The sequence below is a fragment of the Lissotriton vulgaris genome, chromosome 5, assembly GCF_964263255.1.
Source record: "Lissotriton vulgaris chromosome 5, aLisVul1.2, whole genome shotgun sequence".
Classification (NCBI taxonomy): Eukaryota; Metazoa; Chordata; class Amphibia; order Caudata; family Salamandridae; genus Lissotriton; species Lissotriton vulgaris.
The window spans coordinates 184,047,918-184,075,094 of NC_141693.1; the positions used below are offsets into that span (position 1 = coordinate 184,047,918).

General features: G+C 42.9%; 1 protein-coding gene across 1 annotated transcript in view; it reads right to left on the reverse strand.

Moving 5' to 3' along the window:
- CACNA1B (calcium voltage-gated channel subunit alpha1 B) overlaps nucleotides 1–27,177 on the reverse strand; it is a 1,091,759-nt gene that overhangs the window by 188,263 nt on the left and 876,319 nt on the right. Inside the window, exons 33-35 of the mRNA XM_086921120.1 lie at nucleotides 8,517–8,633; nucleotides 6,553–6,618; nucleotides 2,615–2,706 (exon numbers count right to left, since the gene is read on the reverse strand). Of these exons, the coding sequence (XP_086777246.1) occupies nucleotides 2,615–2,706; nucleotides 6,553–6,618; nucleotides 8,517–8,633 (275 nt within the window). The remainder of the gene's footprint in view (nucleotides 1–2,614; nucleotides 2,707–6,552; nucleotides 6,619–8,516; nucleotides 8,634–27,177) is intronic.

Consider the following 27,177-nt stretch of genomic DNA (forward strand, 5'->3'; position numbering starts at 1 on the left):
TGTTTTAGTAGAGAAGGTTCTACAGATCTTACACTCTGTAGCTTTGTGATCCGGGTACAAGCAGCATATACAATCTTCATGCTTGTCCTCTACATAAAGTCTTTTCTTTGAACAGTAGCACAAGCCTTGAACAAAGCTTTCTTCTCTTTATCCGACATCTTGAGTAAAAGGTTGATTTTCCAAGTTGTAGAAAGAAAAAACTGAGCAGAGCCCAGATGAGACTCCCTTAGCACAACGTGCGGTAGAAAATCTGAGGCTCTATGGCTCTCTTTCAGGAGGGTTCTATGGGGTGAGGCTATTCTGATTGGTTGTTGCAACTTTTTTTGTCTCTTTTACGAAAAGAGGTGGATAGGTTACAAAATAAGATGAGGCCTATGCCTAGGTTTCTCTTTTGTACCTACTGCTATGGTATTTTCTATTTACAGAGGCTCCCATTCCGACGACGGGGGAATGATACAAAGCATGGGAATCTATGAAAGTTTCAATACTAGGGCAACCAGTTGCTAAGGAAAACCATTTAAGAAAGGTACCATTCAAAAATATGGATAACATCCTATTCTCAGATGGCATGGACCCTACAAAGGTACACTAGCCGCACAGGGTGCCCTCATTTTGGCACAGTGCATTTTTCTTGCATTCCTTCATGGTCTATCTCACAAATAGGATATGCTTGAGACATATTTGGAATTGAGTGTTTTTCAGTGCCACAATTTCAAACAGAAATTCAGTACTCACTGTCTTTGAATAATAATCTGCAAAATTGTTAAGCAGTTCTGCATGGTATGGTGATTTTATTTAAGGGAGAAACTATAAGGCTGAGATTAGTCATGGGTGATTGTTTTATCAGTATTCTCATAGCTTTTTTTCTCCAGGAAATCTAGGGTAAATCAAGTATTCTCTTTTTCTTTCATTAATGTGGAGAGGATGTGGCCTAACAGCTAGGGTGGTCGACCTCGAAGCTGGGGAACCGGGTTCAAGTCACGGCAGGGATGCTCAACATCCTGTGATTCTGGGCAAATCATCTCCCCGTGCCTAACAAAAAATGAATGTGTCCGTCTGTAATGCAACTGGCACTCATGTAATGTGCTCTGATACCTTTGGGTCTAGTTTGCACTATTTAAAACTCCCTTCCCAAAAAGAAAACTGTGAGACCCCTCCATACTGCCATGTCCCTCAACCTAATCCTTACTATTGCAGGTAAAGTTAACCCTTTCACTATTCCTATTATTCGACCTAGTCCTATATGAAACCCTCTTTCCTACACCCTACTTCTAACCTTATACCTAATTCTCACTCTTGCCCTTAGTTTATCCTTATCCTTCAACTTTCCCTTATACTACCCCTACATTTAGCCTGTACCCTAAGCTTGAAGTAAACCCTTCCCTGACACTTACATGTACTGGTCCTGATTTTTTTGTCTTCAATATTTTGTATCTCCATTATCTCCATTTCCTCTTCTCCTTATTTTTGTCTTCCCAGATTTTCATTGTAGCAGAACATGACAACGATCTGCACTACTTATTACAGTCTGATGCTCTTCTATTTCAAAGACATATAACAAGTAGTAGTAGTTAAAAAATTAATGCTAAATCTTCTCTCCCTCATCATTGGTCCTAATCTTGAATCGTTCCTATTTCCAGACTAATAGCTTGATTACAAGTTTAGCTGAAGGGTTACTCCTTCGCAAACGTGAAGGATAGATATCCCGCAGGACATAATGGAATTGTAATACGACGGATGGGATATCCGTCACATTTGTGATGGAGTATCCCATCCAGGGCCGGACTAGGAACCGAAACCGGCCCTGGCAAACATCTCGGCCGGCCCCGAGATGGGGGTAAAGGGGCGGGGGGAGGCCAAGCTGTTAGAAGCTGTTTGCTACGGCCGGTTTTGTCCGATTTTGTTACAGGGGGCAGATTTTGCTGGCACCCTGTAAAGAAACAGCCCTCACAGGGTCCCAAAACCGGGCCCCAACATGGCACCGAACCGGGGAAACGCCCAGTGCCCGCTATGGTCAGTCCGGCCCTGATCCCGTCCACCAAACTTGTAATCAGGCCCTTAGTGCCTGATTTAGTGATTCACAGTCATATAAAGCTGGCAGATGCCATTGGCAAGTTAGCAGCTACAGGAAAATAATATGGTGTGGTATTATTGTTCATTGTGTATTTGCTGCATTGACCAGATATTGCCAGATTTTACGTTATCACCCAGCTCAAATATAGTTCCGGTGTCCCACTTACTTTGGTCCATTTCTCCCTTGCTAGGTTTGCACTCTGAAAACACAAACACCACTTAACTCTACGCATTTGTTCCTAAATAGCTGTATTCTGCATTTATGTGTGCAGCAACAAATATCTGCTCCTATTTCAAAAAAAGAATTGTAACAATTTTCCAGAATGTAGCTCTGAGATCTTCCACTACACTTAATGTTATGCTATATTACCACTCTTGCTTACTAAAGTCACATTTGGTTGCAGAATGCTCGGATATAAATTGAGACCCTCTCTTTGTAAGATATAATTTCTTCACCTCTTATGTCACCCAAAAGGAATTTGTTAATAATGCTGGGTATGCCTGAGACACCAGTGTAGGGCAGCTTTAAGTTGTATCTTACCTGAAGAGAAGCATCAGCGCTTGCAAGAAGGTCTGGAAGTTATTGTGCCGGTTGATGGATGTGTCGTCATCTAGTGCAATGTTTCCAAATACCTGTAAATGAAAGAAAACCTGTATTCCAATGAACTGTAGCGTGACTCAGGTCTACAGCTCACAAGAGAAATTCAGCACTGTCTGGATTCTGGTGCAGGCTAAGGTTTTTTCTGATGGATGAGGCCAACCTCTGATACAACACTCTGAGGGTCTGTGCCTCTGAGGTAGAAGGCTGCACCTCAGAAATACCTAAGGCCTATGCTTCTCTGTTATGGAGGACCCACTTCAGAAAAACCCATCTGATGAGCGTGCCTCTCTGAAACATAATGGGTCACCTACCAGTCTGAAGTCTGTGCATCGCAGCATCGACAGCCTAACGAATAAGCCCAACTGAAGTCTGTTCCTCTCAGATATACCCACCTTAGATATAGCAACCTGAAGCCTCTCTGAGGTATAGTGGCCCACCTCACAAACACTTGTTAAAAGTGTGCCTCACAGTTATAAAGTCCAACTGTGATACACCTGCCTGTGGCCTGTGCCTCTGAGGTACGCAAGCCTACCTCAGATACACCAATCTGAGGCATGTGCTTCATGTTCGACAGACAACCTCATAAACACAAATCTGACGTCTGTGTCATTCTGAGCCATGAACCGCCTCAGGTACACCAGAGTAAGGCCTGTGCCTCTCAGATAAGCATGGGCGGAAAATCCATTTCGCTCGCGGATTTTGCGGATTTTCGGTAAATTCGCAATCCGCGAGATTCGCGAATCTCCCGCAAAATCCGCGAGCAGCGGATTTTGCTCGCACTGCTCGCACTGTTCGCGTGAGTTCGCGGCTTCCCAGTACAACTTCGCGCCCCGCGAATAAGTGCAAAATTGCAGAAATACGATCTTAGCAAAACTGAAACTACTTACCAGGTTCAAAAGTTCAGGCTCATCATTAGTAGCCATTTCCTGTAGTGCTTCCTGAGGGGCCCCTCCAGAGTTCAGTTGCCAGTTGCAACTATTATGTGACCCTGCTCTGAACCTCAGAATAGTTACACATATGCCACAAAGGTCCTGAATTACAGCTAAGGGAGACAAGCAGGAGCCAGGCTGGAGGTTCAAATCCATTAATCAGCCCCTAATTCATTATTGTCAGTTGGGGCAGGGCAGGTGTTGTAACTAATTTTGCAACAATGAAAGCACTTAGCAAGTGCAAAAGATCACTAATCAGGAAGCACTAAGGAAGCAGGTGCCAGCTAAAAAAATATTCTGTGACACATTAATCAGCCCCAAATTAATTCAGGTCACTTGAGGCAGGGAAGGTGTGCTTGCGTTGCCACAATAATGTACACTGACTGGACAACCAGAGGGTGCTGTGATGAAACAGAGGGTGGCATGGGTGGGCCAGAGGGTGGCATGAGTAGTCAGAGAGTGGCAGTGGTGACAGAGAGTGGCAGTGATGAAGAAGAGTGTCCCAAACAGGCTGGACACGTAGAAACAACAAGTTCGCGAAACTTGCGACCCGACAGGTAAGTTCGCAATTTGCGACATTGTACAAAACCCTCGCGAACTGGCAGAAACCCGCGCAAACACAAAAAAAAAAATCCGCAAATTCGCGAGAATTCGCGGATTTTGCGGATTGCGAGTTCGCAAATCCGCAAAATTCGCGAACGCGAGATTCGCAAAATTCGCCCATGCTTACTCTCAGATATGAGTTCCCAACTTAGACTCGCCCGCGTGAGGCTTGTGCTTCACTAATGTATGATGGCCTACCTCGTATAGACAACTTAAGAGGACAGTGCCTCTGAGTAGTACATGAGTCAAAAGGTACAACTGTCTGGAGACTGAGCCCGATGACTTATGTCTCTGTCTTTCTCTTTCCTCTGTCTTTCTTTTTCTCTTTCATTTGTTATGATCTTCTTCCTGGGTGCACTTGGTTCAGGTTGTTATGTTATGTTATGTTATAGCCGTACTTTTAGAGCGCACGGCTACCCCGAGGGGTGTCCCGGCGCTTTAGCAAAGAGGCCTGAAAAACTCAGAAAACACAAAGCAGAGACGCAGCAGTCACAGAGATCATGTAGAGAAAAGCACGGTCTTCAGCTCCTTCCTGAAAGCCAGAAGATTATTGGCTTTGCGGAGGGAGAGAGGGAGCTCATTCCAAAAACGAGCCGCCACATATTGGAAGGACCGGCCTCCCATCCGGACTCGTTTCACAGCAGGAACTACCATTTTTGCCAAATCGGCAGACCGCAACATCCTCCGCGGAACATAGGGAGCAATGCGCTTCCTAATGTAGCCGGGGCCAATAGAATGAAGGGCTTTGAATGCCAACGTGAGGATTTTGAACCTAATTCTACTCGAAATAGGTAGCCAGTGCAGCCTTTTAAGCAGCACTGAGGCGCTGGCTCTCCTTGGCAGGCCAAATATGGCTCTAGCCGCCGAGTTTTGGACGATTTGCAGTCTGGACAAGAGGTACTTTGGCAGACCTGCAAAGAGCGCATTAGCGTAATCTAATCTAGATCCCACAAGCGCCTGGACTACGGTCTTATGGTATTGTAGGGAAAGCAGTGGAAGGAATTTCCTAAGCATCTTAAGGATGCCGAAGCATTTCCCCGATAGCCCCAAAATGTGGGGTCGAAAAGAGAGATCGTCATCGAATACAACTCCAAGGTTTTTCACTTGGGAAGATGACGTCTCAGGAGGAAACATATCCTGGGGCCACCACGACTTCCACCCAGGATCAGGGGCACAGCCGAAAAAGAGCAGCTCAGACTTATCTGAGTTGCATTTCAGGCTGTGCCGCTGAAACCACTTGAAAACTGCACTCAAACAGTCTTTAATTCTGTCGCCGTCAAACACCTCTCCCTTCTTGCATGTAAACAGGAGCTGAGTGTCATCAGCGTATGAGATGACCCGGGCCCCATAAGCCTCCGCTACCCTCGCCAGAGGGGCCATATAGATGTTAAAGATGGTGGGGCTCAGAATGGACCCTTGAGGCACCCCCACCTCTAGCGATGGCATTTCCGCGGAGAACGGTGGAGCCCAGATCACCTGCCGACGGTCGGCTAGAAAGGATTGGAACCAGTCCAGCACCGTCCCCCTCAGTCCTATCTCCCTGAGTCTTAAAAGGAGGCCTGCGTGGGGGACGGTGTCGAACGCCGCCGACAGGTCGAGCATGACTAACATAGCCTTTCCCCCCAGATCGAGCGTCTCCCTGATGGCGTCGGTCACCTCCACGAGGGCTGTCTCCGTGCTGTAATTAGCCCGGACGCCAGATTGAGAATCGTGGAGCAGGTTGTTATTCTCGATAAAGGTGGTGAGAGAGTGTTGAACATGTTTCTCAACCACCTTCGCCAGAGCAGGGAGGAGGGAGATCGGTCTATAGTTAGCCAGCTGCAGGGGATCTAACAGAGGTTTTTTGATCAGCGGCAGAATGAGTGCATGTTTCCATTCTCGAGGTACCACCCCGGAGCTCAGTGACAAATTGAGCAAGGGGTTCAGCAAGCTGTTCACTGCCGAAGCCACCTTGGCCAGACACTTAGCTGGACAAGCATCCAAAGGTGAACCGGATTGAAGCCGGGATAGTAGCTCAAGTGAGGCTTCACAGGACAACTGGGGAAAAACCGATAGTGTGGGCCCTGGCTCTACCTCTGAGGTAGAAGCCTACCTCCAGTTGGAAACTGGGGCAGCGGCATCCACAGAAGGAGCCACAGGGGGAAAAGAATCCTGAATCTTTGTGATTTTTGTGACAAAAAAGTCAGCAAGCTGCCTAATCCAGTCTTCCGTGTGAGAGTGTGAGAGGGCGCCTGCAGCCGGATCTACAAACTCCTTCACAATTCTGAACAGTTCCCTGCTCGTGTTATCAGCTTGGTCTATTCTATGTTCTCTTTGTCACTCACGCCCCACCACGCCTCTGATTACCTGCATTCCTATAATGGCGTAGATGAAGAAGAGCATCGCGATGAGGAGACAAACATAAGGAAGTGCCTAGAAAAAGACAATAAAGCACAGTTAATGCAGAGTCCATGCATATGCCAAAGCGTCCTTAAGATACCATGCCAATACTGTCACCTGTTCACCTGCTGTTCTCATTCCCATTCATTGAAAATATACATTTCCTGCACAATGCGATTCCAACAATAATCCAAAACACATCATCTGCTACACTAAACCATTACATCCTGCCCAGTACGCCTTGTCACCCATTGAACTACAACACGTCTTCAACCACAGCACCAAAACATATCTTGACAAACTCCCCCAGGAAAGATCTTCAGTCACTACCACTCAACATATCTGCCCACAATGGCCTCAAGCACATCTCTAGCTGCTGTGCTGCTGACACATCTTTTTCTGGAAGCTAAACAACAGATCTTCACCTAATATTCCAGAACCTTTCTACATCTGGCTCACCAGAGTTTGCCTTGATCCAGTATCCTAAAGAATATCTTTAACTGCTTCCCAAAGAACACATGCCACCCGCTGACATGAACACATCTTTATTCACTGTGCTAGAACATACCTTTACCCACACCCATCAATCTCTCCCGGGATGGTGCAGTGTACAATGGCATACTGGGCCTACGTTGCACTGCAATGCTCAGAGACCCTAAGGGGCTTTTTGAGTCTGCACACAATGAGAACCCCCATGGATTCTTTGTGTCAGCATGGTATGAGAGTCACTGTGGACATGGTGCGCCTGCAAGGGGTGAGAGTCCTCAGAGACCCATTGTGTTTGTATGGGATGACAGCGACCTGGGAACCTTTGTGTCCTCCTGGGATGACAGCCACTGAGAAGCATTTGTGTCTGCATGGTATCAGAGTCATTAGAGCCATTGTGTGCCTGCATGGGATGGCAGTCCTTAGATACCCTTGTGTCTTCAAAGGTTAGGAGTCCTCAGAAACCGCTGGTGTGGGCATCAAAAATATTCCCCAGTGGCCCATTTTGTCTGTGATATCAGACCCCTAGAGACCTTGTGTGTGCAGGCAGGTAGCCCTCATATGCCATTTGTATTTATGCGGCATGGGAGCCCTCATGGTGCCTTTGTGTCTGCATGGGTTGAGAGTCTCAGCGATCCTTTGTCCCTGCATGGCAAGACAGTCCTCAGATACTCTTTTTGTCTTCATGCGCTGAGAGTCCTCAGAGACCCTTTGCATCTGCATATGATGACAGTGCTCACAGACCTTTGAGGGCTGGAAGTGCTCAGGCCTTGTGCCCCTGGGCTGGGATAGTGTTATGTGAATAGGTGTGTGAGTTGGTTGGGAGTTCATAGGGTGCGCAGGAGCTATTAGTCTGTAAGGCATCAGGTGGTGATTAGCAATATCCACATACATATCTCTTTGTGTGGCTAGATTGGACTCTGTGTCAGTTGGCATGGGATGGCAATACAAGACATGCACTGTACAACTGGTATAATAACGTTCTGCGGCAATTGCTGGGACTTTGAGATCAGTTTGGATGTGAGCGCTCAGAAATTAAAAAGTCTTCCTAGCAAGAGCTCTTTTGTCATAGAGTGACAGCCTTGCATGCAGTGCCCTGAGACTAGCACCAGTTTGAAAAGGGTCTGCCCAGGGTACATACCAGCCTTTTAGTATTAACCAGCAACCAAAAGTACCCGATGAAACTATTCACTGCAGGAAATCAATAGAAAAGAAATAAAATAAGAAAATGTGTTCCACCCTCAGGAATTCACTTATCCTCCATTCTCTCAATCTTCTCCTGCACCCCATTGAGCAAGCCCCTCTATTCACTCCGTACTCCACCAGGTCAACTACATAAAAAAACGAATATACAGCAGGACTTATGAACAGGGCCTTCAAGGCACCACAATGCCCACTGTATCTGTCTGTAGCATTCAGTACCCATCAACCCCACCAGTGCTCACCTTGAATGACTGGACAAAGGTCCATAGCAGAATACGGATTGTGTAGCCCTGGCGCAGGAGCTTGATGAGTCTCGCCGCTCGAAACAGACGCAGGAAGCTCAGGTTGATGAAGTTGTTCTGTGGGAGGAAAGTTTGTCCATTGCCCTTCAGACATTTTTACTTTTTTTTGTGACAAAACAGAAGCGCAAAATGCAGAAAAAAGCAAAGAGCAGCAATGTTTCACCATACAAGCTGCATCCTGATTTCAGGACTTAGGGGAAGCACCTGCCACAAGCAACAAAATGCAAAGGCCCCCTCCCCCACATGCCAAGCCTCCTTGCATGGTGTTAACGAAAGGACAGAGAAGAGTAAGTGGAAGAAAAGAAAGTGTTTGGAATGCACAACTCTTATTTTTGGGAGAATTCCATGAGAAGACTCACTGTTGAAGAGTATTTCCAAACCTGGTACTCCCACGCTTCTTTCTTCCACTCTATGGCCTTCAGATAACGCATTCCTCTTATGCATGCCCTGTTGTAGAATGACCATCTGACAGAGTGAATGCACCGCTATACTTCACCAAAAATGTAATAGCCTTTTTAGGAAATTGCACCAGGACCAGGAATTCTCCTACATGCAAGGCAGTTCTTGTTCCTTAAAGGGCAGTCTTGTCAACCATTCGAAGGTGAACATTTGCAAGGCTATGAGGGACAGTGGGATTAAGAAAATGTGCCATACTAGAGCAATATCTTACAAATGTTAGGGAGGATGAGAGGTTAAGATGTTCCTTAGCATGCCAGTTCCAGCATCCAACCAGTACCAATGTGACCAATAAACCTCCTTCAAGGAGAGGGGCGGTCATGGTGAATCCTGGCCAGCTGAGTTTATGTCACTTGTGAGATGTTGGGCTAGTCATGAATCTTACAGTTCTTCCATAAGAAAGAGAAGATCTTAAAACAAATAAGACACAGCACCAACGTTCCTAATATTCCCTGCATGATTGTGACAGCCCTGCTTCCCAATTATCTAAACTTCGGACAACAGGATCTGTGAGGCTTTACACCTCAAAGAAACCAACGAATATGTGGAGAGTTGCCCTTGTTTCTTGCTGTCAAAATGTTAATTCCTCGCAAACCATTCCCTAAGTAACCTCTGATGCTTTCAAGATGGCATCCCATCAACAATTATTTTCCCTCCACGCTAATAAAGCTATTAAACTAGTATAGTGAATCATTCGGGGTTGCATATAACACAGATTTCTTTGGACTCTGGGAATGTACACTAAACGGGATGCCATGCTGAATAGTTTAGTGCTGAATAAACAAACATATTGGGCAGGTCTTTCAAAACCATAAGCTAGATCACGGGGAATACATTGGAAATGATGCAAATGCTTTGTGAAACATTTGAGGTTACTGTAAAGAGTACATACACTTTTCACTTTTTTTTGTGGAGAAGTGTGGCTCAATGGTTAGAGCGGCAGACCCTGATGCAGAGGTCTGGCCCGGGACCAGGGTTCAATTCCCGCCTCGGCGGGTCTTGGGCTCAATTTCCTCGGACCTGATAATTCTCGCCTCGGTGCCTATTGTAATCATGGGTCCCATTCTGCAACTCTGAGCAATAGCTTACTTAGTCTCCACAACGGCCCCAACAGCGCTGGGATGCCTGGCTTCACCTTGGGGGTGCCCAGGAGTGGACATTTCACAGGGAAAAGCCAGGAAGGGTTCCACAGCGGTATGCGTACAGCGCCAGGAAACCCCGGTTGGGGTATAAGTGCGCTTTACAAGTACAAATTCATTTCATTTCATTTCACAAAAAAACAGGCCTTTGAGTACTCTTATCTTCTACTTCTGTTGGACTTCCCTATAACAAACTCTTTCCAACATAGGGTATATGTGCATGTACTGTTGTGTGCGTGAACAATGGAGAGTGTCATTGCAGCAGAGGCCATTGGCCAAATGCTCCTAGTGGCCCAGGATAAAGCTACAACATATATTTCTGGTCAGAAAGAAGCACAATCATGGCATCTCAGGTCAGGGAGAAGCTCAAATGTGTATCTTTGGTCAGAAAGAAGCTCAAACATGATATCATTCGTCAGGACGAAGCTCAAACATAGTATCTCTCGCCAAGACATAAGGATGAGCTTATTAGATATTCCTCAGGCCAAGTCTGGCATAAGGGACAGAGCTTCAGTGATATGGCTAAAATGCTCCTGCAGGATAAAGGTTGCTGGATGCAAACATTTTATGACATTTCTAAGGAGCAGTTACCGCAAGCTGTTCTCAGACACACAGTAAAAGCTTGCATGTGAGCAGTCTAAGGGACAGTTCCGTAGGTCTCTGACCTTACCATTTGGACAGGAAGAAGATAGTGAAGGTCTCCCTTTGGGACTACCTTATGCACAGCGGTGCCCACTCCAGGAAGGTCAAAACGGACACTCGTGGGCATGAATTCTTGTGCTAGACCTAGCATGAGTCACTGGCAAGTAGATTACCCCAGTCGTTGGTGTCACAACCCAGCTTTGCCAGACATGTTGAGGCATCAGGGGGACCTTGACCTGATACGCCCGAATCAAAGAGCTCATGGGTAATGCACTGCAGTTCAAGACTGCTAGGGCTACTAACTCATTTGAATGGTTTTGGTGTACAAGACATTTCCCCACCTTATTGGGGAGGCTGGAACCCACTCTCGACATTCATCCAGAGTCAAAGGTGCATGTTGCCTTTTTTCAAATCAGAAATGCTGACCAAGGCCAACAACTAGGAGACAAGACTAGAATCAGACTGATTCTTATGGGTGACTGAGAACTGCTTGTATCCTGGAGTTCCAGACACCCATAGCATGTACGTAGGTTTTGCTTGCTTCTGTTCTGCAGCGATGTGTAAATTAACTTCAGAGTATGCACCCGCCATTATAGTAAAAGTTGTTCTTGAAACTGAATCCGACTTGAAATGAGGGTTTTCTGCAGTTCGGCAACCAATATAATATTCTAAGATTACCTAATCATGTTTGTGAATGACCTATTTCTCTGAATATGCAATGACACTGGACCAATAATTTAGCCCAACAATACTTGCATGTTTGCGCCTTTAATAATAATATTTTTCTAATGCAATTTCCTGATTCAAAGTGGGGAGGGAAATCACAATAAGTAATTATCTAACTAAGAAACATGCTTACAGTAGGTCAAACTTTAGATTTAATTATATATCTGGTAACATATTAATAGTGAGACCAACATATTTGACTTTTTGGGAAAAGTGTATGTTCCATTTAGTGTGACAAAATGACTTTAAGAATACAACTTTTAGAACAGGAAGCAAGTTAAATCTCATGCACTCCTTTAGAGTTGTATGACCGAAACAGCATTAGAATAATGTTGTGAGCTAGCTTTATGAACATCAAGAAAACCCACAACCACCAGCCCAACAACATTTGCATGCACACTCTCCCACCACTGCTGCCACAGCATCAGGAACAGCCCACCTTCCCATAAATCATTCTGCATTCCACAAAGGCACTAAAATGCTCCAAATCAATTTCCAGGCATGCACCTTTTACATTTTCCAAAATGGCGTCTTAGGTGGCAGGAAGAAGGGAGGTCGGTTGGAGAGAGGACAAAGGCGAGGCTTAAACTTCAAAAAAAGAGTAAAGCGAAACATTGGAAGAAAGAAGGGGAGTGGAGAAGGGCAAGTGGAGGGGTAGATGATGTACATGGATTAAATGACGACAGCAAGACATGGTGAGAAGAGAAAGCAAGACAAAGCAGGCAAAAGAGAGGCAGCTTTCTCCTGGGACCAGCAGACATCAGCTAGATGGGATGAAAGAGGACACTACCTCCTAGACAAGGTTTGTCTTTGTAATTCCTGCACCAGCCACCTGTGCTCCTACACACTTCCCCCAATTTTACTCAAGAAAGCCTGTTTTTGTTGTACGATAGCTAAGTCAATTATCTAACTCTAGAGCCCCGGCGCACTGTGTCAGTGGCTAAAGAGGGATTAAGATACATATAATTAAGTATAACAGAGTTCTGCAGACCAGAAACAGCTTTCAGTTGTATATAGGGGAATCACAATACTGAATTTTAATCCCAGAATACATTGGAGTTGACGATTATTACTTGTGAGGTAGACACCAGATTGCTCTGTGCCATGGCCCACCCTTATGGCCAGCTCCATGCATCTCATACCTTCCAAAGTGGACTCAGCCGGGGGCTTGTTAAAAATGTAGACCTTCGGAAACATAGAAGGAGCAACTTGAAAATTCCAAAATAGAATATAGGAAAGGACAAGCACTCCTTTCCCTTCTCACCAGAGAACAAACTAGTCTCACATTTTACTCTTGGTCCAAGAGTCAAAGGTTTCAATTTCCCTGTCAATGGAATACTGGGAACCCTGATCAACTAATTCCAGGTGGCCTATAACAGGACTGCACTTCCCACCATGTTTTAGGGCACACAACACCTACAGTGGCCTTGACTGAGCATGGTATGCAATGCTGCCACCCTGTACCCTCTTACGGTGACTCGCAGTTGGTCCCAGGAGAACTTTACTTAAGGCCACTTGCGATGCCAGGAGGAGGCAAAGCAGTGCTCAAGGAGGTGGCACAGAAAGACACCCCTCTGTGTGCCTCCCACTTCCAGTGCACTGTATAGATATCCTCCTTGCATGATAGCAATGCTCCTGCACTTGCAAGGGATACATGCAATTGAAGAGAAACAATCACTCAACATTCTTTGATGTGTCGAAAGATGCATTCAGCCAGCTTCAATGTAGAAGTCAACGTGACTTATGAAATCTAGACCCATTGCCAAATTATGACCTGCAGTGAGCTGCAAGACTCTAAGAACCTCAGCTATCACCTTAAAACCTCTTATCAGTTTCACAACCTGGATTCCAAATTTGCGATTTCTCCTTGAATGCCCTTCTCAACATGTCCAATTAAATACTTTGGGGCACTTGCATCAAAGTTTTTTGCGAGCGCAAACGGTGTGATTTAAAAAAAACAGCTGCTTGCGATCGCAAAATGGCCTTTTGCGATGCATGAAAGTGTTGGGTACACGCAATTTAGGTAATCGCAATTATTTGCAATTGCCTTAAAGGAATCGCAATTTGCGAATCCTTAAATGGAATGCAAGAAGGACATAGAAATAGCGATTTCACTATTTAGGGCCGCAAATTATGGAGCAATTAAACTGGTCGGTAATTTGCAAAAACTTTGAAAAATGCACTAAAGTCCATTTTTCAAACTTTCATGTTGCACACACACATGCCCTTGGGGGCAACATGGGTGCACATCACAATTTCAGGGGTACAACAGGGTGTCCTTTTTACACCCTTGAAATTGCATGCGCAATTTGCGAGTACCAATTGGTACTAGCAAATTGTGCAAGCAATTTCCCATTCATTCCTTTGAGCCTGTAGGCCCATAGGAATGAATGGGAAGCCATTCTTTAATTGTGACTCGTAATTTGCGAGTCGCAATTAAGGAATGTTTAGGAATCGCTATTTTTATAGCAATTCCTACATACATAGACTTTTGCAAGTCCTTAATATTCGCAATTAAGGACTCGCAAAACCCTACCTTGATGCATGTGCCCCTTTGTTTGTTTGGGACATCATCATCTGGGGAGCATCTGAAAGTAACACACAGTCCTATGTGGTCTGCATTGAGATTGCCATCAATAAAGATAATTTGTCCCCTGGGTGTGTGATGTCAGAGAAATGTTACATCAATAAAGACCACTCGGGTCACTCCAAACTCTCCAGAAGCTCCATATGGCCAAACATCAATGCTTAAAACTGTAAGTTTCAAATCGGTACCTATGTCATACACTATTTGACTATAGTAGAGTTAGAGCATCCTGGGGACAGGTTTAGTGTACAATAAAAAAAGGCTGATATCATTATTGTTAATAGAGAGATGTTTACATCTGGGAGATCAACTCGCATATGGGTGACTCCAATAAAAAGCTGTGATAATCCAAAAGATGTCCGCATTAATAGTGCTCAGTCAAACGTGATATCCGTAAAAGGGGGTCTTACTTTAATACACAAATGGTGGACCTAGGTCTGCTTGAACCTGAAACTCTCAAAGCCTGTGGTTGGGGATAATGAAATTTAACTTGATAACCCACTTATGGGTCATATGTGATTCCAGGCTTAGTCTGAAATCCTTTGAGAACTCTACAAGTTCAAGAGCAACTTTTTTTGTTAGATGCTCTCAGTTTGGTATAATCTATGTAAGCAAAATGTGTAAATACAGCCAATGATTGCGATTATCATTTGTTTCAACCCCCTCATAGGTGTATTATGTGTTTGTACACTTGCCACGTTTTTTGCCTAATGTACCTTTATCATGTTTTGATTTGTCCTCAGTAATTTGGGTTTATTTTCTTTGTATTATCATATGCATTCAAATGCAATAAAGATATTTTAAGGAAAAAGGGCCAATGGTTGAATGGCTTGACTCAGAAGTTTTTTCCCCGTAGAGGATAGGTGGTGGTGGCACCAATTAGGAACATAGTATAAGCCTCTCCTTCAGTTCTAAGCAGGATGATTTTCAAATTTTCCTTGATGTGCAACTGAAGGAGTCAACGCACAAAGGAGTGAGGGCATTCTCTACTGACTTCTTTTTAACTTAAAAAATAAATAGCCAGATAAATTGCTTACATAAATCAGAAATGTGGCTTGGTGAGACCAAGAGCCATGTAAACCAATATGGCTGAACACATAATCAACCTTCACCCTCCCAAAAGATAAAGTGACTTGAAGCTGGCTTCTATGATGCATCACTCATTCCACATCGCATAAATGCAGACTGTTTCCCTTCATCATTGTCTGCTGAAAGAGAAAGAATAAGCCAGTGATGCATGGTCTTGCACCTCAAGGTTCTTTGCTTACTGTGGCTGTGTTCCCCAACCTTATTTAAATGACATTGCCAAAGACATTTGAAAATCCCCTGAGATAACACTAATGGAACAACTAATAGCCCATACCAAAAAAATAGAGGAATGATTAGAAGAAGAAGTGAAAATTGTAGGCAAATTATCTATTTCACATAAGAAAAGATGAAATACTAGCAATTCTAGTGGAAATCTGCCATCAAATGTGCACATAAATGTCAAATATTGAAAGTAAGAATGATGAGCAAATAAAGCTCAAATAAGGGGGAAGCCCTGCCCTCTCCAAAAGAAACATTGTGGAATATGGACTTTTTAAGCCTGTCAATTTCAGAAACTACACATAGATGACATATTTTCTTCAGGGAAGGACAGCTGGAAGGTGCATTAGCTTAAACATGGTCACTAGCAACTGATAGGAGATTGTATGTCTATGGATAAACACTGAACCAGGGTATTAAGTTCTGGTGTTTGTCCTTGCAAAGCATTATTTCTATCACAGGTCTTCACATACAATCGTTATAAACACTAGAATACATTGCAGTTTAAGGATTATATTTGCTGGTTTGCTGCTCAAATGATAGAAACAGCCTTCCCTTCCATTCGTCCTAATCCTTAACGATTTTTTACTTTTCTTTTTGGAAACAAACTACGTTTTGTTAGTTGGAAAGGGGTGTTCTGTAGTTGATAGCTCCAACATATATTGACTCAACTCTGAATCTATTTCCTTAAAAGCCAGACAAATCTAGTCTTTAATTTAATATTTCTAATTGATGTCACTGATTATATCATCTTAAAACAAGGGTATTTCTTTCCGCTGTTCTGCGGGGAAACAATTCAGAAAAACCTGCATATTTGAAATACCTAACTGTACAATGATCAGTGTGAGTATTAAAAATACTTCTCGTCATATCCATTTGATCTAATGTCTGGTTTTCTTAGGTGCTCACATTTAGTGGACGAGAAAGTGAACTTTTCTTCATGGCCTCTAGGGCTTAGCTGGCAGTAGTCTGTTTTTTATATCTATTTTCCACCACAATCTGTTTTTAAAGAATCACTTTGCCTTTTAAACTTCCTAAAATGAGGTAAAATTCATAAAAAGGAGAGTCATAACCAATCGTAAGCAAAGACCAGCAGCACCACTGACAGTCCACTCCATTTTTTTCACCAGACAGATTTGCAAATTCAATAAGAAAATAAGGACAATGCAAATACGTTTTTTAAAATTTATGAACCAACCGTGTTCTAAGGGTGATGTTTTTTCATGGATGATAATTTTTATTTGCAACAGTGTTTAGAAAGGTGAGGGCAGCAGGTGTACAACATACAGAAACGCAGGAATGATGTTCGGATTGTATGTTGATTTGATGGCGAGTGATTCAGCACGTAGGTAAAAAAAAGGCAAAACAAAAATGTATAAAAAAAACAAGAACAGAACATACAGAAAAATTAAAATTAAATTAATACAAGTGGTGAATCATCAAGACAAGCGAAAAATGAAAACTCTGAAAATTATACATAGGAACAGTTATTAGTACTCCTATCAAAACAAAGGCAACAAGTGTCTAAGGTGACCACCGTCCTGCTTTTTGAGTGAGAGTCACATATTTTTGGCACAGACCCTTGGCCTTTTTCTGATATGTGCCAATGATGAGTTTGTGCAGGTTTTAAAATACATCTTTTTGAGTCTCAGGTGAAAAACACAACATTTGGTGTCCAATTCCCAGTGGGCATTGTGTCATGCTCAGGATGCCAATTCAAACATGTGTTCACTTCTGGGAGCTGCCATTGGTTAGTATTCAGAAACTGTTGGCCAATCTTAAACTGAAAGCTTGATTAGACCGGTGTCTATCACTCAAAATAGCGTAGGAAAGCTGGCCAGCCTAGGAATAACATTGACAACTACATGACACAACTCAAAACACTTTTTTATTATAAAAAGAACTTTAAATCACAAAACACACCAGTCCGTATTTGCATTTTCTGCACTGTGAATGCAAATATAGGGACAATACACCACAAAGAGGCAATTACTTGACAACCTCTCTCGTTCCCATCTCCCCCCTCACATGGCCACAGGTGTCTTGAAAGGTTTAGGTCGCTGCTTGTCTGTCTGAGCTGCCACACTGGTGTCCTGGAAACTGTCCGCACCCTAGTTACAGAACACTGATGTCCGACTGAAGATATCATGTGGGAGGACTGAGCACCCTGAAGGAATAATGCACTAAGAACTTAAAAGACATGGTAAGAAAAACACTAACAGTTGCCAAATGAAGGGTCAGTCCAGTATGTGCTGGAAATGCTGGATGTGCCTGCTTTTGCGCCCCTGGGTACTTTGGTATTACAGAAGCGGGCTGCACAACACATGAGTGTACATGCAGTGCTGGCATGATCTAGGGGGCATTCCGTTGTTTGAATGGTGTTGTGGCCCTTTGCTTTTGTATCCAAGCCATATTATGTGGGTGTTATGAGGCAACAAGGGGACCCACAAGAGTCGACCAGGGACCTTGGGAATCAATTCTTTTAAGCAACAGTGGTCCCCGGAATGGGGTATATACAATTAATAAATATAGACTCAGTCGTTACTATATTCAAGAGACATGTCCAGACGGACAGAGGTCTATGATTTACTCAATAAAGAATTAGGCAGGGAATTTCAACAAAACAATACATATGTACATGTCTCTTGAATATAGTAACGACTGAGTCTATTTTTATTAATTGTATATACCCCATTCCGGGGACCACTGTTGCTTAAAAGAATATTATGTGGGTGGGCACAGAGGTACAGATGCTGCAAGGATGGCACTGGCTTAGTGCCACAGAGGAGAGGGGAGTGTGGAAACGGGGCCCCGTGGACCCTCAGCCGCCTTCCTGTATGCAGGTGCGGTCATTTACTGCACCTGCCTGCAGGGGATATCTTCCCCACTTTGAAAACGAAAGCAGGTTGCTACATGCAGTGTTGACTGGACTGGCAACTTCAAACAGCCGGTCTCCTGTTCACTAATGCGCTGCCCCAGAGCTGGCGTCAGTTTGCAGATGCTCTACAGACTGCCCATTCAATGTGATACAGGGCACCCAGTGCACCCAGCAAAAGGTCCGCGAGGCGCAAACAGGAATGTGTATTATCTTTAATATAGACCCAAGTCTTTAGTTTCTTGTTGAAATTGTATGATACACTTCGCAAATAAGGAGACGTGACTAGGACGTTCAGACATCATAGCTTTCTGAGTCAATGGCTCAAACATTTAACTAGGAAGAGTTTCCATTATCAAAATATAACAATGTGTGGATGTACTGATGTTCCAATGTTTGTTGACTGAAGGGGAGTAGTTATTGACTGCTGGAATTACTGTTTGTGGCTTCAGGTGAATGTGCTGAAGGCAGCAGAGGTCATGTTGCTATGTTATGTACTTCCTTATCACTGATCTTGTAAATGAGCTTGTCATTCATCTAGTGGAAGCTCTGTGGGAGAATGATGCATTGGAATGACCCTCCCAGCAGGCTTTGCTGTGCTGTGGTCTGCTCTGTTGGGTGGGTTGTTCAGCAAGCAGCTGGTTTGAGTACTGTTAGATTTGGATTGGGGTGATGTCTGTGCTACCCAAATAGAGAGATTTGACACAGGAAAGTTAAGTCTGCCTTTGACAGAGAGCTAAGGATTTTGTGAGCATGAATGTGTTTTGAATTGGATGGTAAATATCTTCTCTGGGATTTTAGAAAATGTAAGAATGTGGTAAATTGGCTAACAGATGGCTGCACAATTAGGGTTGAGTAAAGGTTTCTTTCAACAAGGGAGAGTCCAGTTTCTCTTGAGTCTAACAAGCATTGGTAGTGATGGTGGAGAAGGTCCAGCAGTATTTGTCCTTGATATGCTGTGATGGAACTGCCTATGTCCTGTGAGAAAATTGGATGCGGTTTATGGCCTATGGGGGACTTTTGCTATGGTTAGTGCTAGGGAACGCAATTGTTGAGGCTCCTGAATAGTGATCCCGGTTTTACAGTATTTTTTTTTGACACTTTCTTCTGTATTTATGATTTTTTTGTTGCAAATTTTGTCTGTTGTAACCCATTTTTTTGAGTTTTGTGAATAAATTAAGCTGAAATTAGTATATTTCCACATTAACATTGCTGATAAATATACGCTCATACTTGAATGCTTGACAGATTTCAATGATATGATCATCCAAACTTGATACACCATTATACTCATATGAAAACATGCACATTTTAATATTAACCTGGTAAACATCTGCAGCTGTTTAAGCCTCTTTAGGCAGCTTTCTTTTTTAACTCCCTTAACTGTCAATCCGCACAGCTATTGGCCTGGCAGTCATGATGACAACATTAAGAATCACTCAAAAACAACCTACTTTCCATTGTTATCCATGTTTAAAAATAAATACAGACAGGAAATGGATGGTTTTCTGTCTGTATTTAGTTGTGCAATCTGTAATAAAGCAACAAACGAGGAGCCTTACTCATGATCTATGAGAGGCATACCTGTGGCATAAGATCTATGGGGTGTTCAGGTGATTTCAGAAGACATCTTATCACATTACAAGAAACCATTTCACCCAATGGAAATTTTAATATGAGTGATATTTACCATATGATAGAACCCAGCTGATAAAAATGTTTTTCTAATTTGTCTTTTCCATTCTTTTAAAAGGGCATAAATGTCATTAATTCAAGAAAATAATTCTCCCTGTTGTTTTTTCCTTCAAGTTTTGGCTTAGTCCACCACCTCCAACCACTCATTGCCTACCGTCATCCATATTCCCTTTTATTTTTTTACTTTAAATTGCTTTTATGCTCCCAGCTGGCCTCTCCCTCACTGCTGTTTGTATATATCAATCCTAGGCAATCACAATTGCAGCTTAGGGAACAAGATTGCAAGAACAATAAAATATAAACTCTAATATAAAAACTATATTCTTTTTTAATAGACATTCAAGTTAAAATCGTAAATCATATACAACATAATACATATTAATAATTACACAATAAAAATGAAATCATTATTTTTTGAATTAAGGAAAATACAAAAGAGACAATAAAAAACACACAATTAATGTCAATAGGTGGCAATTAATGTGATCGTCGCACGTTTCGGCGTTAAAGGAACGCCTTCTTCAGGAGCCACAAAGATTTCTGAAATAAATGCTAAAAAGCAAGAGACAAATAAGGCTTCAATGTTTCAATCATACATAATCCATCATGTGGAGGAAATGTTATTGGAATGCCTCCATTAGTTAATAGAAAGGTGAGCAGACTAAGTTTACCCTGTCATCGCTAACCTGATTTTTTCAAGCTACATTACAAGTCCTATATAATTTGGTCGTATTTTTAAATGTGTCTAAATATCTTTACCCCACAGCTAGGCGAGTATTGAGGGATTTTCTGGATTTATCATATCTGCCTCAGAGAAGTGCAATTAACTTGATGTGTTCTATATTGTGAAATCGAACACAATAAACTTGGGATTTTCCATTTTTAGGTTTCGGCTACCGTCGCACTGCGTAAGCAGTGGGCGGAGCCGAAATCTTATGTGTGTAGTATGGGGGACTGAACACGCCCCTCTTCTCCATTGGCTGGCCTCGTAAATGCTGGCCAGCCATTGGAGGAGAGGAGCGTCACTCAGTTCAGGGCCCGCCTTGACGCGATTCGGGGGCGTTTCTGGGTCTTTTTTTAAGTCCCGCCCTCTCCTCTTCCCATTGGCTGGAATTTTACCTTCCAGCCAATGGGAAGGGGAGAGGGCGAAAAACACGCCCCGAATCCTAAATTGACCTCGTTTCTTAATGTACCACGCAAAAAAATCTGTAAACCCAACAATTGTATTCTAAAAAAATCCTCGGATGTTTTAAATTATCACTCATGAAAAAGCCTATGTGTGCCTCAATTCGGTCAACATTTGTTTGCGGAATTCTTTGTACCACTATAAAACATTTTTAGAAGTGGGTGTGTCATTTTTATAAACAGGTGCGCTATTTCCATGGACGTGAGGATCACACACTTAAGGAAAAGAGTTTCCCGCCAAGACGCAGGCTGAGGATCTGTACCCCTGCAACCAGCTACATGCATTGAAAGTGAAAAAGTACCAGTGTAGTAAGTGTCAGAGGCGCTAGGTGGCACTACTCTTCCGCACTTGCAGGCCGTGGGAATGAGTGCACCACTCCTCTTTTCCTGGCAGGGACAAAAGTATTGGAGCTGTTGCCGGGAGAACATGGCCGTGAGGTCGCCGGCTGAGTAGGGAGCAGCGGCAGGGAGCGGGCCCTTTGCAGGTAAGCGCTTCCCACGTTTCACGTGTGTCTGAATTATGTCCGTTTTAGGTAGGCGTCGTTGGTGACTTCTGTCCGCCGTGGCTCCCGGGTCTGATTCATCCAGCAGCATTTCCAAGTGCCCTATCAGCAGCCGGTCGCGGTTTGTTTTGATTTTTCACATCATGTTTCTGAAGGCGCGAGACGAAAATTGCTGCGGTTTTTCACGAAGCCTCAGACTATAGAAACACCTCAGTGCATGGGCTCTTGCCTGCGCACCTAGGAAGCCCGGCTCCCCTTTCTGTTTTCATCGCCCTGGCGCACAGCTGTGCTGCTCATATGGGATTATGCACTGATGTAATCATGTTGGCGAAGCAAGTGTCCGCCATGGGGGATGCGCTTAAATTTGGAGTGGAAAAGTTGAGTCGTTTCAGGGAATAGGGCATGTGAAGAGTGTCCTGTGTATGTGTTGAGAAGTTTGGGTTCAGGGCAGCGTGTGGAAACAGTTTCTATGCCTCTGCTGGTAAAAGCTCCAATTGACCAGTTACAACGAGGCTCTTAGTGATCACGGTGGCATTTGCTGTTTGAGCGTGTAATGAAGTGTTTATTATTCAGTGCTCTGTGATCGTGGTGGCTCTGGGTGTGTGTGTGTGTGGCTCTGGGTGTGTGTATGTGGCTCTGGGTGTGGCTGGGTCGGTGTGTGTGGGTCTGTGTGTGTGTGGGTCTGTGTGTGTGTGGGTCTGTGTGGGTCTGTGTGTGTGTGGGTCTGTGTGTGTGTGGCTCTGTGTGTGTGTGTGGCTCTGTGTGTGTGGGGGGGGCTCTGTTGGTGTGTGTGGGTCTGTGTGTGTGTGTGTGTGGGTCTGTGTGTTTTTGTGTGGCATTTGCCAGAGATTAAACTATTGGCATTGTAAATGACAATGCCATGTATTTATCTGTTTTCAAAACCAACACATAAATACAGATTTTGTCATTTACAATGCCAATAGCTCAAACTTTTCAAAAGGCGAAACCATTGCATTGTAAATGCTTGTTAAGTAAGTCTCTGATTGCCAGTATATTTATCAAATCTTACCTTTTGATTGATTTCGACCTTGCATACTATGATCCGTAACCTGGACACATTGGGGGTTGTCTGCATGGATTGTCATAAAGTATCAACACCCCATTGTTGCGTATCTCGTCCCTGAAGGTTGTCACCCTCTTCACTCCTTATTCGTTATTCTCACATTTGTTTATATAATGAGGGTCCCTAATTCCCCCCTTTTGCGGTTACATATTTTCATGTGGATTGAATAGGAATGCGATTGCTCTGATATTTTATTCTGAATGTCTAATTGTTGCTGATTATATACTTATTATCTTAGCAGTTAAGGGAAAAATTTGCTTTTAAAGTTGACTCTAATAATTAAATGTGTGACTTAAATGTATTTTATGATTTGTACATTTTTTGTGACGGATTATGTATAATTGAAACATTGAAGCCTTATTTGTCTCTTGCTTTTTACTATTTATTTCAGAAATCTTTGTGGCTCCTGAAGAAGGCGTTCCTTTAACGCCGAAACGCGCGTCAATCACATTAATTGCCACCTATTGACATTAATTGTGTGTTTTTTATTGTCTCTTTTGTTTTTTCCTTAATTAAAAAAAATAATGGTTTAATTTTTATTGTGTAATTATTCATATGTATTATGTTGTATATGATTTACGATTTTAACATGAATGTCTATTAAAAAAGAATATAGTTTTTATATTAGAGTTTATATTTTATTGTTCTTGCAATCTTGTTCCCTAAGCTGCAATTGTGATTGCCTAGGATTGATATATACAAACTGTTTTTCCCTGTTCTAGGAATTATATTATTCTTAAACCAGGGGGTCCTTGTTGTTCGCATACTCTCCCTCACTGCTTCCTTTCTTCTTTTCTGTGGTGGCCTGCCAGTATCCTCATTCCTACTCCTAAATCTTTTCCTATCCTTCCTCATGCTACCTGTCGTCCTAGCTTCATTCCCTATTAAAACTCGATGTGGCTGATTTTTGTTAGGGGAGTGTAATCTTGTGTAACTGCCAATTGTTTGGTTTTGTTTATTTTGCAAAATATTCTTTTTATATGATTTTCATGCAGTTTTTATTCACAGTAGGTTAATTTAAGCACAAAATATTTTGCTGGAACTGTGAAACTATATGTGTGTCTCGGTCACATCTGCTGTTCTAGGAACGCTCATCATGTTATTTTAGATCCTGTCCGGAAAATATACTTTACAAGTAACTTGTGTGACATTTGTACCGAAGGGCAGACCTGTACAGTTTTTATGCATTTGACCAACCAAGTATATTTTGTGTACTACAAATGGAAAACATATGCACTTTCAACCACTAATAAGTAAAACCATATTCCCTAACCAGGATTTGCTATGCGGTCTACATTTCTTTTAATTTTAATACGTTTTTTTAAGATAAATTCAGGTTAATTTATTTAACGGTCATTTGGTGTTCATTGTATTATTTTCAACCAAGGAACATTTCTATTAACTTGGCTTTCCACTAAGTGAGTTTTCAACTATTTGGGTTCTCAGAAATTGGTTTGTATTATTTGGTTTTTCCATTACCTTACATACTAAGGTATAGGGATATTACTGCTAATCAAACTCTATTGAAGGATATGATGCTGGAGGTGTTCCAGTACAGCAATCCATTGTGATCACTTCAAGATACCACCCCGCAAGAGGAATCATGAAATTAACTAACTGCGGGTCTAGATACCCTTTGGATGCAGACTGAGAGGGTGAAAATGGTCAACATATGAAAAGGGTTCTGGAAGAACAGGCCCACTGCCAGTTTACGCCGACAAGTGGACAGTAGAAGGATTGTGGGAGAGATCCCCTATCTTACACTGAAAAGATTACCATTAGAGACACCAAGTACTTTTATTCTCTGCAGGACACCAATGACATATACGGACAATCGAAAACTTGGAATGGTTTTATTATTCACAGGAGGTACATGCATGAACGTGCAGTAGGGGAGTATGCAGTTGTAATGTAGGATGTGAAGTTTTTGTTTTGAATTTATGGAGGAGTGCAGGCTGCAGAAGAGTGGTAGAAAACGAGGTTCAAGAAGGTAAAATAATGCAGCTTGATAATGGAGTTGTAGAGACCGGTTGTTTTAGCTAAGGGGTTTCCTGATTATAGTGAGGTTATAATTCTCTTATTTAAGAAACAGAAATGGTCATACCAAAAGGAAAGAGGGTTGGGTCACATAGGTTTGTCTAGGAGCCTGCTACCGCTAAGAGTCATATTTATATACTAAAATAATTCTTGAGCAAAAGAGAGCAAAGTGAGCAGAGGGGTTGAAATGAAATAAAAACATACAGTACCCTTACTTACATATTTATTGTAAATAGTTGAATACATTAAATTAGATGGCACACTGGTTTAAATTTTTTTATAACGGTTTACCTAAAAGGCTGCATTTCATTAATGAGTGTACCGCTGAGTAAACGTTCCACCACCGAGGAAATACATGACCCAGTCTGAGTATGCATCACAGGAGTTCAGTCACCATATACAAAACTCATTTACATTAAAATGTTAATACCACCCTGTATAAACATTGTCGTATATTCCTGTGATGGAATAAGACTCAATCTTCCTAAACGCAGGGTCACAATTACTAACGTTTGCACTGGTGCACACGCAACGCTTTGCAATTTTGAACCAAGCACTCATGCCTTTACCATGATAAGTAAATAGACACTACCATTTGCAGTGCATTGATTCACACGAGCACATGGAGATAGGCCACCATATAGTGAAATTTTAACAGCTCAAAAGATTTCACATTTTGCTAATGCAGCATCTTGTATGGGGAGTGTATACTGATGTATCGCAGTAGCTACCTCTACATTATGTCTAATGTGCCTCATAACAGTAAAGTAAAAGATGAAAGAGGAGCATAAAGTGCCATGGCTTCCAACTTTCTGCAGTATAAAGAGGGTTGGAGGTGACGGTAACTTGACATATATTGCCGCTTACACTGACCACAAATCATTTTACACATTACACATTGTGGATACACATATGAAGTATAAAGACCACAAAAGAAGGGAACAATGCTTCTTTTGTCTTTATTACTCCACAATCGAAGGGAGAAAAGAACCTGATGGGGCCCAGCGTGACAACTAAAATGGAATTGGGAAGGGCACCTCAAAATGTAATGGCAGAGACTGCAATACTTGTAGAGAAGCATCTTTTGGGGTACAGGGAAGGCTCTGCAGAGGGATTCAGGGAAGGTGCTGGGAGAGTTAAAGCATTGGGTGCAAGAAAAGATGATCCTGGGAAATGCAATAGGAACCAAAGATAGGGAGTTAAAAGGACTGTGGCTGTGTGTCGGAAGGGTCCGAGCACAGGTGATTTAGGAGCCCAGGTGGAACAGAAATTTCACAGAAGCAGGGTTGGTCTTAAAGAAGACCTTGAGCCAGTGCTGGTGGATTCATTAGTGCTACAGAAACCTCATGGTAGGTACTAGAGGAGACTTGGGAAAGGTGCAGGAGGAGTTCCAGAGCCAGATCTGGAGGATTCATTGGTGAATCTCTGCAGGATTCTCAAGGAGGGTGCTGGAGGAACTCAGAGGAAGGTGCAGGAGGAGTCCCAGAGTATTGGCATATTCTTAGGTAGGTACTAGAGGGTCCATGAGGTAGGTGCTGGAGTCGCTACATCGGAGGAAGCTTGAGGCAGGTGCTGGATGAGATTCACAGGGTACATGCTTGTGTATTCCTCAGGTAGGTGCTGAAATACTGCGTTGGTTAGGGGGCCAAATAGATGCAGGATCATTCTTAAAGGACCTCTAGCGGGAGTGATGAAGAAGACCCCAGATAATGTCTTGAAAGAATTATAAGGTCAATGCTGGTGCAGTCCCACTGCTGGTGCTGCTAAAATTACCAGGCCAGTACTGGTGGATTTTAAGGAGAGGTGCCTATGGAATTCAAGAGGAGGGGGCTGTTAGCCCCAATGGTAAGTAACTGATGAAGTGCAAGTGGAGTTGTTAAAAGGCTAGGGTGGGGGGGGGGGTGACAAGAGACGTCAAAGGGTATGTATGAGACAACCCTGGGCGGGTTCTAGAAAAATGCAGGTTAGAAATCTAGAATGGATACTGAAAGAGATAAACATAGTCATATAATTGCATGGTTAATAAACAGACACATGGTTTTAATAGCATCTCCATTTTGTGGTGATAGGAGTAAATAGGTATATGTGGTAATAAAGCATCAGTAGCTTCTTTTTTTCCAATACTATAGAGCCTGCAGTAGGCAAACTAAGCAAGGAAAATGTTTCTTCTGTTTTATGAATCAGTTTGTAGTGGGTAGTGCTGTAGATTCACATTCTCTGGATATTCCTGCCTTCTAGTGCTGGGCTTAGATATTGCAACATATTTTTGTTAGAAGAACTCAGAGTCACAAGACCGGGTATGACTCCTCCCATAACTCCACAATGTATGAGGACAGGTTCCTACTCAGATTGTTTTCCATCCAG